Source organism: Agelaius tricolor, unplaced genomic scaffold (genome assembly GCF_023055355.1).
Source record: "Agelaius tricolor isolate 1412-34295 unplaced genomic scaffold, bAgeTri1.0.p SCAF_6, whole genome shotgun sequence".
NCBI lineage: Eukaryota > Metazoa > Chordata > Aves > Passeriformes > Icteridae > Agelaius > Agelaius tricolor.
The window spans coordinates 10,983,981-11,000,705 of record NW_027269266.1 but is presented as its reverse complement, the minus strand read 5'-3'; the positions used below and the strand labels follow the sequence as shown (position 1 = coordinate 11,000,705).

The following is a 16,725-nucleotide window of genomic DNA, read 5'->3' as shown; positions in this document are numbered from 1 at the left end:
GAGCTAAAGTGATCTCTACCAGCTGGGAGTTTCTTAATTTTCTTGAAATTTATATCCTGCCAATTCTGACAAGTCTGTTCAGCTTTCAGTCACAATTTTGGCCATGTTCTTCTCACATGGATTTTAAAATAACAAAATGGTTTTTTACTACTACAACATGTGGTTTCATGACAGCTTAGTTGTGCATTTTAGATGGAGGAAGGAGAAATTGGAGAAGGTGAATTTCGAAGTCCAGGCCTACTCATTTCCTCTGTTAATCTATTTCCCTTGGCTTCTAAGATTAGTTGGCAGGCTTTTCACTTTCAGACAGTCGGAATGAGTTGTACTAGCCAGTAAAGAGCAGGAATACAAGAGAAACGGGGCAAGAAACACCCCCCAGTGCTCCACCCTTCCATTTTGTGGTTTTACTCTACCTAGTTGCTTGACAGCCAATATTTGTTTTCTGAAATGACATTTTGCCTGTCTCTTGTACATAATTGTACTAAGTGCTTGTCCTTTTTCCTTTTCTTCATAAGTGTTTTCTGCTGGAGACAAGATATGTTGTATGAATCAGTATGTTCTTCTGTAATTTAATTAACCCACTGTCAAATACCTTGTATTTGTCTGTTATTCAATCTTAAGTTATTTGATCAGTGAGGGCACTGTTTAGTAGAGGACAGGGGGCTTTTTTTCCCCTTTTTTTACAGCATTATCTTTCTGTTACTGCAATGCATGGGAAGTTCTTTGCCACAAGTCTTATATAACTACTTCCTTGCCTCTTCTGATTCTTGTGTGGTTCCCTTGCAAGTAACTCTTCTGAAGTATAAATGTTTTTAGTTAATTTGTTATATTGCAGAAGCTGTTTCCATAGTTGTTAGTGCTTGAAAACTTAGGTGACTTGGGTTTTTTTTTTTACCCAGTGCAATGGTAACAGGAAAATGTATTATAGCCTAGTTCTCAGAGCAGCCATGCAGATGCCTATGGGTAGATTTGGTGCAGGTGATCAGTGTTTACCATTCTGCTGTTCTTGCCTGTGTTGTCAGGATAATAGCACCTGCCTGACCCCCCTTTCCAGAAACCTTCAGAGGGTTATACATAGTGTTTTACAAGCGTGAAATTCTGCTGCTGCTGTTCTCAGTTTGCTCTGTACTTCTAGATCCCATTTCTTTATTCGTTTGTGTCATCAGGAGGGGCCCCTGACACAGGTTGTGTTGTTGTTGAAATACTCATGTGTGGAAACTAATCTGTGAAAAAGCAAGCGGCCCTTTCCCCCTTCCCACACTCCTGAAATCTTAATAATGTTGATCCTGCTGTTTATGAACCTTGCAAGTGCTTTCAGTTTTGATATCCTGTCTGGAGAAGGAGAGATCAGCATTCCCTGCTGTGTTTTGCCATAGTCTGGCTGTCCATCAGAGAGCAATCTGATAGCCCTGTCTGCCACTTGTTCCTCCTGGGAGGGCTGCCAGAAGGCAAGAGGTGTGGGGATCAAGGACATTTTGAATAAGATGCTACAGCTTTCTTTCTTTCACTCACTGTATTTATTTTTAAACAGTTCTAAGGACCCTTTTTTACTGCTCACATTATTAACATGGTCTGATGTGCGTGCTTGAATGCACCCACTGTTTGTCTTGGTACGTGCATTAACCAGGTAAAAGCAGCAGCAGTAACAATTAGTTCTGCAGCAGCCTGTGTTCAGTGCAGGAGCTGAGTAAATGTGAAACTCCAGACTCTGAGATAAGCTACTCTGCAGCAGAAATCCTGCATTGTGTGGCTTCAAGCACTTAATTAAAATATTTCAATTAAAGCCTCCTTTATTACAGCAAAACCGATTTATAATTAAACTAAAAATTTAATTTTCACATAGCCTCCAGAGCTGCCAAGAGATTTTCCATACTGATAGGTGGAAAATTAAAACCTCAGGTTGATACAATTAAATACTAATTCACATTATTTATTTATAAAATAATACCATAAGAATAAAATTCGTTCTAAGAATTGTTTTGCTAATTTAAAGCTTGTGACTAGTGGTTCTAACCCCAGTGATCAGCATAACTGTGTTCTGTGACCTGACTTATTGAAAAAAGTCTCTCACCCCAGAGTATTCCCACCTTTGCTAAAACTGAGGAATGCCTGTCTCCTCTTTAACATCTCCCTCAGTGCAGAGGTGGCAAGTTGTACTTGTGTTAATGTACTAATTGGATGGCAAATAAAAATGTGAACAGGAGCGTTGCTCATATGAACAGGAAAACAATGCAGTGTTTGCATGTCAGGAGAATTAAATATTGATGCTTTGTTCTTTTGTTCTGTGAAAACAACCCTATGAACTAGACCTGAAGAGCAGAATGGTCCAAGTTTTCTGCTTTGCCTTGGCATGACTTCCTGAGTTTTTTGCAAATAGGCCAAATTTAAGGCACTTTTAATATACATCTGTGTCCCTAGTGGTTTCATTTTGCATTTGCAAGTGTGCTGGGTCTGCATGCTGTAGACAGATCAGATACAGTGATATGTAAATACATACAGTACACAAGCTGAATTATTCTGAGAAATTCAAGGAGCATGCTTTTGGAATACCTTAAAGAGTTCATACTGTGACTGAGGGGATTTGATATTAGCAAATTTGAAATTTGAAGTATGTAGGGATAAATTCTCCTTATGAAAAATAGGGATTTAATTAATCCAGCCAGATGTTCCTGAGTTCTCACTGTACTCTTCAGTCACATTTTCAGCACTTAGGTAAAGAGAGAATACTGCTGAGCTGTATTGTGAAAATTATTGTATTTGCAGAGAATTTGATTTTGTTTTCTATGTATTTGGAGGAATGGTGAAAGTTTATTGGTTTCCTTTCACTAGGATGTTTTTACTTTTGCATGTTGATAAAATACTTTATTTAAAAAGTAGATTTCAATTGAGGTTAAAAAAAATCTGATACTCATTTAAAAGGAAAGGAAAACACAAAAGGGTGTCCAGAGTCCCTAGAGGCACTTGATCTGCAGAGGTCCTTTTCTGCTGGAGTGTAACCTCCAGCCTTTCTGCAGCTGATGGAAGATGCAGGTTTCCCTGAAGACCTTGGAGTGCCATCCAAAGCAGTGCTTGTTGCAGTGCTGTGAGGCAGCCTGAGTGTGGCTGGGTGTGAGCCAGGCCAGGCAGTGAACCTGGGCTCTGTCTTGCCGTAGGAGGAGAGTTGTGTGTATCCACTGGTGTTGGTGATCTTCAAGCATTCCTGGTGAGGTGCCAAAGCCCAGCACTTGGTCACATCAGAAGAAGGTCTTCAAGGTGTAGAGAGAAGGCCCCTTGACCTGTGCTGTTGATCCTGAGCTCCCTGGTAGCTGGACGTGGCTCAGGGTACCTCTGGAGGAGGGCAGGAGGAACCTGTGCTCTGGGTACTGGTGGGATAAGAGATTCTGGCCCCTGGCTTTAGGGCTGTTCTTATCTTTTCATTGTGGTCCAATGTACAGCACATGAGTGATTATCAGTTAATACTTACACATCCACTTAGTCAATTCTTGCCTTAGCATTGCTGGGATATGCACTTAATGCAAAGAGGACAATTGAGGTGGGCATTGAGGGGGAATTCTTTTTACATCGCAAGGGAAGAGGACATTGAAAGAGTTGATGCCTCTTGGGCCTCTGTGTGGGCAAAAAATGAATGCTGATTCCAGTTTTAGATGGCAAAGTCAATGTTGCCTAACAGTTGGAGTGCATTTGACATGGATTATAGGTATTTGTCTTAAAAAGAGTAATTTTGGGGGCAAGCCTGGAGATGTGTGACTTTTCTCTCAGTTCCATTCGTACTTTCTATAAATATCTGTAATGGTACTTTGCAGTTCACCTTTTTTCATTTTTCTGTGACTGCTCTTGTTACTTCTTTTCACTATTTGGTCTCAGAAATAAAAATGGGATGAATTTGCAAGGACCACAATGAGATTATGTCCTTTTCCACCAAATAGGTGGCACCAAACCTTTGTAGAATATTTTAAATGCCCAGCTGGGCAATTGCAAACCACGGTTATTTCTGGAGAGTCGTGGTGGGGAACTGGCTGATGGCTTAGAACAGAGCATATGGCAGTTTAGTGATTGGATTAGAGCCTGATTTGGCTGTGTGAGACCCGCTACCAATTATAATCTTTTCCATAAAGATATCATTTCACTTTCAAGGCTTTGTGACACACTGAAGTTTTCTCATTAGAGAGAGATGAGTCTGTATTTTTCCATAGTATGTTGGGATGGAAATGTCTTTATTAGTTACTCTGTGCTCCTGCAATTTACAGTGTGGGTTACCTGATAAGGGGGAATGAGGTGTTTGCAAATAAAGGTTAATTTGTAGATTCTCAATTATAGTAATTAAAATAGCAAAGCCATTGTCTCCTTTTTGTCAATGTTAATCAAGTGAGAAATAATTTAAGCCACTGGACTTTTATTGGCAAAATAGAGGTAGAATTTTACATAAAGCCATATAAAAACCACATGGGAGAAGATAATGTTTTGCTCTTGCTGCTGCCTCAAAATTCAGAATTATTCTAGTCATGGCAGTGACATTCCTCGGAGATTGCCCATTGCTGAGTGTGCTGAGACTCCCAGTCAGCTTCCTTGGGGGCAACACGCAATTCCTGACCTCTTAGTGTGGCACCACAGGAAATTCTAGTAGTGCATACAAATACAATTGCATAATCATTTCAGTTGCAAGGGACTTCTAGAGGTTATGTCTGGTTTGGCCTTTTCTCAAAGCACAACCAGGCTGATCAGGGCCTGACCAGTTGAGTTCTGAGTTTCTCTGAAGATGAAAATTTCATAACTTCCACAGAAAACCTTCTCCATTGCTTTAGGGAAGCCTAAAAAAAGAACTACTGTATTTTTAGTGTTAGGACTGCAACTTCAATGTGATAAGAGGTATCAGTGCAGTATTGGAAGTTAATGTTGAACAGCTTCAAGATGAAGTTACAAAAAGAAGCAAAACTTTTATAAGAGCCCCATTGTATTTTAAAAAATGAGTGGTTTTTGTGATTGTGAAATACTGAAATGAAATTATTTCACATTTTCATATTTGGTATATATCCTACTGAAGAGGGGAGAAAAGGGAAAGATGTATTCTCCAGTATTTTAACTTTTCTTTTTAATTGAATGTATTATATAATGTCCAAAGCCTGCTATATAATATCCTCTGAAATGGAAAGCATGAGATGCTGTTTCTCACTAATTAAAAATGAACTCTTCAATGCTATCTTTAGTTTTCAGTTTCTTCAAACGATTTATGTTCTGTTGATTGGGATGTTGTGTAACCAACACTCTGCTATCCAGGATCATGGGGAGCCTGACATCTTAGATAACTGGGACAACACAGGATGCTGTGGACAGCTACTGTTAAACACTTGGGGAGAGCAGGATGGATTCACCCACCTGCAAACAACCACCCTGGGGATGAGTTCAAGCTCAGCAGTGGCCCTGCTGGAGCAGCCCTGCTGGGCCTTGGATGCTGATGCTGATAGTTTGTGCCATGTTACAGTTCTGTGTTTGGATGAAAAAAGCCCCCCAGGACTAGTGGTTATAGTGGATGGCCTAATGCTGTTTTGCATGCCACTGCAAGTCCAGGTCCTGGGAGTCAAGATCAGAGGCATCCAAACTAGGTCAGCATGGAGCTGTTTCAGGTCTGGCAGATTAAAGAGCTGAAGATATGTGCTGAAACAAATCAGTTCTGTACTTATGCTAGACCTGAAATGGCTTTGCAAGCCATTTAACTACATTCCTGTGGTGTTACATCTAAGCTAATGAACCTCTCCAGAGTTCATTGAACTTCCAGCCAATTTGGGATTATCTATACACATGGAGTGGTAATTTTATTTAATTAGTATAAATAAAGTCTCTTTCATTCAGATAAATGAATTTTTAAAAGAGGCAAATCACCCAATTGGTTTCACTTATGATTAAATAATAATTTGCTAATACTCCAAGTATCAAGGTCAGTCATTGTGAAAGCTTGGTGTTAGTCTGTGGGAAAAGATGAAAAATAATGCAATATTGTTCCTTTGAAATCTTAACTCTGTGCAGTGTGCATTCTGACCTGTGCTTAGTTGTTAAAACATCCCCAGTGAGGTGCAGCTGTTGTCCATTGAAGCTTGTTAGACTGACACATGTGAAATCATGTGATTCATTCCCAAATGCAGGATGTAGACTAATAATGAAGGTACCAGACTCTGAGGTATTGAGTCTGTAAATAAAAATGTATGGACAGACCAATGGCCACTGGCATTTTCCCAACCAGAATTGTCTTTTCATTTCAGCTAGGATGTGAATTATGGTAAGAGTGAGTTTTCAATGTTGTAGTAGTGTTGTTACTAACACTGAGTTGTATTTGTTCTTTGCAAGCTGGAAAGAATTCAGAAGTGTGTATTGTTTGACTGAAACCACTGAAAGTTTTTGCTCATGTCACATCAGTAACTTTAATCTGTATAAGTAGTCTTGTTATAATTCTCTAAAAAATATCTCTGCATACAGTCATAGAACTAAGTGGGCAATGAAAAATGTGATGAAGATGGCTCTTAGATGCCATGAAAATGCTTGACCAGAACTAGTTGTTAAATTAAAGTAGAATATATTTGAGTCTTTTGAGAATTCAGCTTTTGAATGTTTTAATAGAGAAGTACGGAAAAGTTCTGCCTCAAAAGCTTACGTTTGGGCACTGCAAAGGATGAAGCAAATATGGAAAAAAGTAACAATGGTGCAACAGCTTCAATTTGTTTTAAGCTTTAGTTCCATTCTTGAGCATGGATACAGCTGTTGAAAGTTGTTGGAGGCAAATGATATTTTAACCTCTAGACACTAAAAGCTCTTTAGTTCTATTTCCATAGAGGAACAGCTGTCAAAATAATCAAAAAGACAGATAGTTCTTACACTTATGTTTTTAAAAAAAGGGAGAAAGAAAAATAGCATTTCTTACATTGTTTCTTTTGCATTTTTTTTTGCTTTTTGCCGTATAAACCAATTTATTCCAGCATTCTGAGATGGGAATTGTAATATTCTTTTCTATTGTGACCTTTTAATTTCAATTTTCTTATATTACTTCATAGTAGCTAGGTCTAAAGTAGATGTTGAAAGTGTTTTGCTTTTGAAAATTAGGCCAGTGAAATTCATTACAAGAGCAAAGAGAAAAGTACACTGAACCACATAGTACACTCATAATCCCAGTCTGTTTGATAAAAAACCCATATTTAGGAAAATGACCCTTGTGTTTAAGACACTGTTTAATGTTTAGACATAATTGCACACAAATTCCATATTTCCATATCTCACGTTTACCATTACAGGGCCAACATTTCCAGTGATTTTTTTTTTTTTAAATGAGGTGGAGCATGCCTCCCTGTGTGTGTGGGAAGACTCACTGGCTTTTGCCAGCAGAAGCAGGTGGTGTTCTCCCACCAGCAATGAGTTTGTTTGGGATGAATAGTGTAGTGATTAACCACCCCACCAGCCTTCCTCTTGAAACAGGCTGAGAGCCACCTGGCCATTCTCCAGGAGTCCCTCCTGATTCAGCACATCTTTGCAGCAGCCAGAGGCACCCCCTGCAGTAGTGAGAGCCTGGCAGACTCTGCCTGTCCTACTCTGATGTCCCATCATGGGCTGGTACTGTGGGCCACTAGGGCATTGTATATTGAAATGCTCTGGAGTGAAACCAGCTCCATTTATCAGAAATAATTAACTTGGGACACATTTACATTGGAAACTGCTCACTTGGCCCTGTGTGTGCTGCTGTTAAGAGGTTGCTCTACATCAGCAGGGCAAGAGCTCAAGTCTGTACCAGCCTGAATTTCCCAGTCTGCAGTCAGTGGATTCTCTCTGGGAGAGAGACACAGGGAAAGCTACAAGAAAGACTGTGTGTGCCTGGGTGAGCTTGATTAAAAGTTGAACACCTACACTAATGTCTCCCAAAGGTACACTGATGATGTCACAAATCCTGGATTACAGCGAGTTCTCACACTGACTGAGGACCTTATTAAATTTTAACAAGTGTTTGCTGCAAGCAGTCTTGTTCTTTTTCTGTCTTCTCTTACTTGAATATATACTTAAAACCCAAGACTGAGTAAAGGAGGCCACAGCAAATGAACAAAATAAATGCTCATTTACGGCATTTTCAAGAAAGGAGTTGAAAGCTACACTAAGTGCCTTTCTAATGGAGAGCTGTTTATCATCCTCAGTTTTACTGGAGTATGATAAAGAGACTTGTTCCAGCAAGCAGTGTATCTGGAGTCAAGCCCAAGTTATCACCAAGGAAGCAAGAGTGATTTTTCACAGCCCTCAACATGCTATTGGAAGATGCATCAATATGGTAATGAAGTAGGTGTAGGAATAGAGTCTCATCAAACTCCTATTGAGTTTTTAATTTTGATTTCTCAAGTATGTGCTGGTGGGAAAATAGTGGCAAGTTTATGCTGCCTTTTTAGTGAGGTGTAATTTCATCTGCTGTGCAGATGGACCTTGACAGCTTGAGAGGCTGGCCTGTGCAGTACTTATGAAGTTCACCAAGGCCATCTGAAAGGTCCTGCACGTGGGTCAGGGCCCTCCCAAGCACAAAATGCAGGCTTGAGAGCAGCCCTGCCAAGAAGAACTTGGATGTGTTGGCTGGGAAGGAGCTGGATGTGTTCAGTGTGCTCTGGCAGCCCAGAGAGCCAAACGTGTCCTGGGCTGCATCCAAAGCACCGTGGGCAGCAGGTGGAGGGAGCCTGTCCTTCTGCTCTGTTCATCTGAGTGCTGCATCCAGCTTTGGGCTCTCTGACATTAGAAGGGCATGGATCAGCTGGAGCAAGTCCAGAGGAGGGTGATGAAGCTGATCAGAGGCTGGAGCACCTCTTCCATGACAGGCTGAGAGAGTTGGGGCTGTTCAGCCTGAAGAAGAGAAGGCTCTGGGGATGCCTTGCAGCAGCCTTCCAGTACTTGAAGAAGGCTTACAGGACAGCTGGAGAGGAACATCTTATGAGAGTTTTTAGTGATAGAACAAGGGCTATAAATGGCTTTAACCTGAAGGAGGTTAGATTACGCATTAGGAAGAAATTCTTTATAAGAAGGTTGTGAGATATTGGAACAGGTTGCCCAGAGGAGCGGATGCCCCATCCCTGGAAATGTTCAAGGCCAGGCTGGACAGGACTCTGAGCAACCTGTCTAGTGAAAGATGCTCCTGCCCATGACAGCAGGGTTGAAACTACATGGCTTTTAAAGGTCCTTCCAAGCCAAACTGTTCTATGATTCTATGTCTTTCCTTGCAATATAATTCTTACCTGTTTATGTTTTCTTCTCTAAGCACCTTTGAATTTCAGCCCCCACAAAATCCTTACTTAGTTGTTTTTCTCTCTGTCTTTCTAAGCTAGAAAGTTCTCTCTCTTTCTGAGCTAGAGCTGTACCTTAGAAAAGAGATATTTTCCGATTTTTGTATGATTTATCTCATATAAATATGGAGTATTAATTCTAAGTCTGCCAAAACTGGATGTGAAAAGTTGGGATTTAAAAGGTTTGCATTAACAGTAGAGAGTCAAATTCTGCATTGATGTGAAGAAAGTTAAATTATCTGCTAATTTGAGTGGCATAATATTACAACTTCTATATGTTCTCTGCTTATGAAGCTCCCAGTGCTACTGTATTGCTTTAAAGAAGTTTTCTGCTTCCCAGGGATGACTCCAGGGAATGCTGTATTTTCATTATTTGAGGAGCAGTTTTGCTTGCGAAGTTGACAAATTGCCTTGTGTGATAGAGAGTGTAAGGAGCTTGTTTACACAGGCTGTCTGGAAAGCAAAAGACAGTGTTTTGCACAGAACCCCCAGGTAGTGCAGACATCAGGGAGATCCATGTGCCACCTTCTTACTGAGCTTTGTTTCTGCAGTCTCACCATTAACAGATTTTGTACACAGAAGTCTTTTCAGAATGATCTGTTAAGTCAAAAGTCAAACTTCCATTTTCACTAATGAGCTTGACATATAATTTGGAATTTTGTTCTTAAATAATAGTATTTTGCTTTCCTTGAGAAGGAAAATAATTTTTTTAACAATTAGTGATATTTTGTTTTACAGTACTGTAAGATAGCATTAAGGGTTTTCTTCAGCTTTAGCATGGCAGGCAGGGGAAAATCACAGCTAAAGAAGAAATGGTGTATTTAGGAGTCTGGTCTTTGACCTCTTGAAATGGGTAATTGGACCAGAAGGCAAAGACCAACTAAAGTGGCTTTATCACATCCAGTTTTGAGCCTGGCATTAACATGCCATGTATCGAAACTACAACTTTTATAATAAAATAATCTTCTTGAAAGCTTTTTTAACAGCATACTGTTTTAGAATTGCTGGAATGGGAATCATTTTCTTTTTCATTTCTATTTAGTAGCAAAATAGATCAAATCTTGATTTTGATGTGTTTCCACAGGTATATCTTGAAAGACTCTTAACTTATGCAGAGATAGATATTTGTCCAGCAAACTGGAAGCGAATAGTACTGGGGGCGATTCTACTGGCATCTAAAGTGTGGGATGACCAGGCAGTGTGGAACGTGGATTACTGCCAGATCCTGAAGGATATCACGGTGGAAGACATGTGAGTGAAGGTTGTTTATCTTTGTCAATGAATGCCAACATCTGTGTCTGAGAGGGGGATGGGAAGTTCTTTCATAAATTGTATGAAGTTTGTGTATTTGTGTTGTATCTAAACATGGTGAATGCTGATAGATGGCATGAGGTCAGCTTGACAGCTGCTTACATAGAAGACATGAATTATTTTTCTTTTCTGGTTGAAGTGTATTTTACCACTGGATACTCAGGCACAATAATGAGAACAGATCTACAGAATATTTAAATGTATGGTTTGATAAAATTCCCCACCTCCAGTGAGCCTGCATGTATTCAGTTCAGTATCATTTACTGTCATGATTATTCTCCATGCAGAGAATGGACATATAAGGCAGGAAAGGAAGTTATCTTAATGACCTTTAGATGATCACCCAGTTATTTATTGCCATTATTTAAAATGGATGCTTTTGGGTTTTGACCTTTTTTCCCCTGGTATCCTGCTGTATTAGTTTTCAAGATGTTAAAAATCTAGACAGAATGAGATTTCCAAAATAGAAGAGGGAGAGAAGATGGACAAGAACCAAAATCAGGCCCTTCACATTTCTGTGTGCAATATTCCATGCAGAAGAATTTGCTAATGGTTCCTTAACTGATTGAGTGGAATCTGAGTGGTTTTACGAAGTTACTTTTCCCCTTGATCCTTTTCTCATGCTTTTTGAGTATTCAGTAGCAGTGGGGGTCTCCTTCCACTTCCTTCTCCTCCAAAGCAAATCTGGGTGCTTTTCAAGTGTTCCTAAGCTGGCACATGAGCTGAAGTGCTGAACAGCTTGAAGTAGAGTCACAGGTTTGACTGTGCCATATGACAGTATTAATCAGGAATGGTTACAAATGTGAGATTTGAAATGGATAATTCTCAGGGCTTTTCTTGAAGGCGGTGTGAAAGGAAACAAAAAAAGAAGTTATTGTTTCTGACAAGCACACGTGATGGTGCTACTGTTAGAAGCTGCACTTGAGCTATGTAACACCAATACTCACATGGCAGACCTGTGCTCACATCAGCCCTTTCTGCACTGCACATTCCCTAAGCCAAACTGTGATGAGTCCTTGTCCTCAAGGATTTTTAGCTTCTTACCCCTTCCTGGAAAGATTTTAGGGTTCTCACAAACTGGAAACCCAGAAGCCTCTGGGGGAGCCCAAGTTCTCTGTTTGTACTTGGTGATCTCCATGGGCTTTGTGTTTATGGCTCTGTGTGAATCCCCCAGCAAAGATTCTGGTGCTTTTATTCCTGCTGTCAGTTTTTCTAAATTTTGTTTTCCTCCTATCTGCAATGGATTTTTTGGTGGATTTTTTTTCTGTCTTATTTTTCAGCTGGGACAGTACAGTATGATGATTTTGAAGTCTCTGGCTCTAAGCAAGACAGGGCCTTTCATTGTATTAGTAAGGCAGAAGATCTAGGTCAAAATCTTCAATTTGTGTGAATCATTCAGCATAAGTGGATCTTGCAAAACATCAAGCAGACCTTTCAGGGTTTTATAAGTCAGCATCAGTGCAGTGGACTGTGCCTAAAAGTGGAGAGTGGAGAACTTGGGAGTACTGAAGTGGAGTGGGTACCTGTAGTCTTGTATGTGGCATTACATTGAATTTCTGAGGAGTGGCCCAGGAAAGCACATGCCAAAGCAGTCTGAAGGAGATGATGGGGAAAGAAGGGTGTGGTGGTTGGTTAAATTCTGTAAGTTCAGTAAGAAATACTTGTGTGCTTTTGTCCTTTCTGATCTGTAGCTAGTCTACTGATCCAACTTTGAGATCCTGGAGATAAGGGATAATAAGAAACTGAGGCTGTGTATTTGAGATTTTTGAGGGTACCCTTCAGAGAGGGTTCAGCCAATGTCTTCTGTCAGTAAAATAGGCTTTATATTATCAATTAACATAGAGCTTAGCTTGCAGAATGCACAACCTTGGCAGTATAAAAGGACATGTAAGGGTAATATTTTGTTTCTACTTATAGACATTTTTTACTTGGATTTTTAAGTTGGATTCTTCAACAATGTGAATTTAAGCCCAAGACTCCATATCCAGCTTTTAGTTAGTCTTGTAGTATTAATTAGTACTTATCATTATATAAACATAGAATTTTGGCACAGAGAGTGAGGATAAGGAAGGACAATGCTTATAATGTAAGAATTATATAAGGGTAAAGAGTGAGAAGGAGAAAAATAATTCAGTGTTAAAAAACTACTGCACCAGTACTTTTTATCTTCAGATCCTTCCTCTTCTACTGCCAACTGTGCAACTTCTGTTTCATATTCCTTGCACATTTGCACAGTAGTCAAAATGTAACTTACAGACAATATAATCAGTCAATGCCCACTGGTAGCACAGCAGTGCAGTCTCTGGGCTTTGCAGCAAACATTGATAGCCTTCACCACCCATTTATTTTTTTTTATTTCTCATATCTTGAAATCATTGTTTTGAATGTATCATATATCCCTGCATAAGTATTAAGTAGGATATCCAAACAATTTATGAAAATATCCAGTCTTTAATTTTGTTAGTTGGCTTATTTCTCAGTGTACTTTTTAATGTATTGGTGTAGGTAATAATGTATTTGTACACCCAAGTTTTACAGGGTGGGAGCTCAAACAGGAGCTCTGTTCCTATAAGGTGTTTTGACAAACATGTTTTGTTTAGATGCTGGAAAAGACGTGATCACCACTGTGAATTTTGGTTGCATGTCTAAGGGAAAAATTGCTTTATTCTGTTCATAAAGAGAGTATGATGAAAAATTCAGGTTTCCCATGACTAATTCTAAATGACTGATTATGAAGAGCTGCAGGGAGTAAATATCTTCTTCAGTAATTTATGTGCTAGAGTAATTTGCAGCGTTTATGAGAGGAGCCTGACAAATTTAGGACAAATTTGTGTGTGTGTGTGTTGTTGTGGCATAGCTGTGTGTGCAGACCCACCTAGTGGAGGTGAAGCAGAAACTACGAGAAATTTTTTTCCCTGCTAGGTTTTCTTTCCAAAACTGTGTTAGCTAAACTGATAAAGGTGCCCTTTCCCTAGCAGAACTTTGTGTCTGGATTTGATTGGCATTGCAGTAGCAGCTGCGAGGTGCAGCATCTCTCATATTTCTCATTGTGTGATAGAACTTGGTAGAGAAGGTCAAACCTTAGGCTGGGATAATTGCATATGGCAAGAATAAAAAATGAACTTGAACCATTTGCAATTTAAAGTAAAATTACATTCAGAATGCACAGTCTGAAGCACGTTTCCATGTTTATCTTCTTTCTGCAGGAATGAGCTGGAACGCCAGTTTCTTGAGCTGTTACAGTTCAATATCAATGTTCCCTCCAGTGTTTATGCCAAGTATTATTTTGATTTGCGTTCCCTGGCAGAAGCGAATAACCTGAGTTTTCCCTTGGAGCCCCTCAGCAGGGACAGGGCATATAAACTTGAGGTAAGACTCTTTTTAGGTTGCTCAGTGTTAAATGTGTAGGGGGATTGGGAATTTCTGTGCTTTTTCTCTCTTCTCCCATCTCTTCCCAGATACTCCCATGAGATATTAGAATATCATGAGCCTGATTTTCAGTGTGTTTTTGTTTATGTTTTGAGTACTCATGTTTGTGGGGACAGCTTTTTGACCCTGTTTGCTTCATACCTTACCTTGCTTTCCATTTCTTGTCAGTTGCAGTTGTCTATATTGGCCTTGTGAAAGTACCCCCAAGTTTTATAATTATTATATTCACAGTCTAGTGTTGTTTGTTCATTTGGTTTCTTAAAACTGATTATCCACCTTAAATGACAGAATATTAACAAACATTGCTCATAACAGCTATTCTGTGTTCTTCTTCTGCAAGTGCTCAGTTTCATATGGATCCAAGTTTATCTCCCATTATGTTTTTCTCAGTAAAGGCAGAACAGAAATGAGCACATGCCTTCAGTGAATAAGTCATGAGTGCTTATGAGATGTGGATATACAATATGCCAGAAGCACTGTTGGATGGTCTGTACCTGTGAAATGCTGGGCACTGTGAATACCACAGACACAGGAGGAATTTAAATTATCAGTTAATTGTGGGCCCTTTGCAAGACTGCAACATATTTTTCCTCATTTTTTGGATATGTTTTTCAAATATGGGCATTATTGCACTGGGTATGCATTTTGTTACTAATTTTGAAAATTTTTATTAGATGCTGGCTGCTTTTAACAGTACACATCTTTAATTACATAACAACTTTGCACTGGAGGTTGTTTGCCTGTGGGTTAGACTGAGCTTTGCATGTTCTGAAATTCCTAGTCCTCCTGTGGAACAGGCAGGCAGTTCTGTGCACATTTTTGTGGGGGGAAATGGTGTGTGGGAAGGTTAATTGACTTGTTTGTGACTCTAATGGGAGCTAAAAGTGGTGGAGAAAGAATCAAAGAAAATTTCACTTAAGTTTTATTTCCATTCTTTCTAAATATTCTTCCTAAATTGCACAGGTAGCTCCAATAAGAATGTCATTCTTTGTATGGAATGTGATCTAAATTTGCATCAGATTTTGTTTCTATTAAAGAGAATTTTAAAAAAAATCATTTGGATTGTAATCTTACTTGAAAAGAGGTGTTTTACTGAGTTATGGGAGTCTTGATAAGTGCTATTACATATATCAAAATTAAATGAATTGCTTTTTGATTTAGCCCACAGTTTCTTAAAACGGTCTATCTATATCACACACAATGTATAACAGCACATTACAAATGAAAGGAACAATGATAGCTCCTAAAACCTTAGAAGAAAAGGAAAATGAGAAATGATGGTAAATAGACAGAGAATACTGGTAATTCTTCTGTACTAGCTAAAGAAAGGGCATATTTAAAAAGAACTAATGGAATATTTTTTCAATAAATCTGTATTATTAAAAACTTCCCCACTGGGCATGCTTTGAGCTGCCAACAGCAGTTGGCAGTAAATAACCCTGTTAGCCAGGGGATGTCTTCAGGGTAGAGGAGGAGTATCTGCTGTGAACCAGCTTGGTCTGCCACCTCCTTGCCTCTCTGTTCTGTGGCCAGAAGGAAGGGAACTGCCTTGTTCCCTGGCAGTACGTGGTTGTCATTAGTGTGCCCTTGAAACTACTTGACAGCATAATTTATAGCCCAGTTCCCTGAGCACAGTGAAGCATTTCGCTTGCCAAGAGTCATCAAAATGCATTTGCAGCACTTCTGTAGTCTCTCGTGTGCTGTTCAGACCAGAGTTCTCTGTTTTAAAACAGTTGCCTGGATTGTCAAGTGGAGTAGATGTAGTACCACACAGGCTGTGATATTTTTGATACTGAGAGAAGAGCTGCAGTCTGTGATGAAAGACAACAGCCTCACAGCAAATCTATTCATGCAGTGGAAGGATTTGCCTTGTGTGATAAACTAAAGAGAACTTCCTCAGTCCTAAGATGAAAACAACTTATGGCATTTGAGATCATAAAAGGTGTTATGTAGAGAAATAGCTATATTATAAAATATTTTTGCTATTTTTGCATTTTAAATTTATTTTTTATGTCTAAAGCAGAAGCATTAGATCTGAAATGGCAGAATCTGCATTGTGATTTCTGCAAATATAATGAAGTTGACATACCCATGATGATGAAAAAAGACCCTAAAATGACGTAAAAGTATAAGGCTAGTAAGAAATGTACCTCATCACAGGGAAATGCTGGACAAGATCCATCAGCTTAGAGGTGTTACAAGAGATTGCAGTACTCGTTAAACATTACATCACTTTCTCAAGCATCTGCAGTGGATGTTTTCTCTTATTTCAAGTTCTCAAAATTGAAACTTAAAAAGCAGATTTGTCTTTTAAATGACAAAATGAAAGTTTGATTTTTTTAACCTTTTAATTATATGTGGACTCAAGTGTCCTGGATTTGTTATACCAGTCCACCTACTAGCCAGAAACCATTTTTATGAATCCTCTTGTTTTTTTTTTCTCTCCTGTTCTATGGAATCAGGCAGGTTAAAATGGTAAATAAACTTTCATTAGATCATCCACTCTGTCCACCTGCCAATGCTGTTTGTTCCAAACAGCATATGTTATAGTGTGTTTTGTTCTTCCTTTTAATTATGTCAAATGTCAAGGCTTCCTTTGCTTTTCCTGAGACCTGTTTTCTAATATGGGAGAATTTTTTCTGCCAAGAAGGTTGTTAGGTGTCCAGCCTTAATCCACTATTTTGTCATTTCCTAC

The 16,725-nt window shown here is 39.2% G+C and overlaps 1 protein-coding gene across 5 annotated transcripts in view; it reads left to right on the top strand.

The window, feature by feature from the left end:
• CCNY (cyclin Y) overlaps positions 1 to 16,725 on the top strand; it is a 120,608-nt gene that overhangs the window by 97,935 nt on the left and 5,948 nt on the right. For all 5 annotated transcript variants that reach the window (XM_071428656.1, XM_071428657.1, XM_071428661.1 and 2 more), the window contains 2 exons: positions 10,375 to 10,541; positions 13,808 to 13,970. In XM_071428656.1, the coding sequence (XP_071284757.1) occupies positions 10,375 to 10,541; positions 13,808 to 13,970 (330 nt within the window). The remainder of the gene's footprint in view (positions 1 to 10,374; positions 10,542 to 13,807; positions 13,971 to 16,725) is intronic.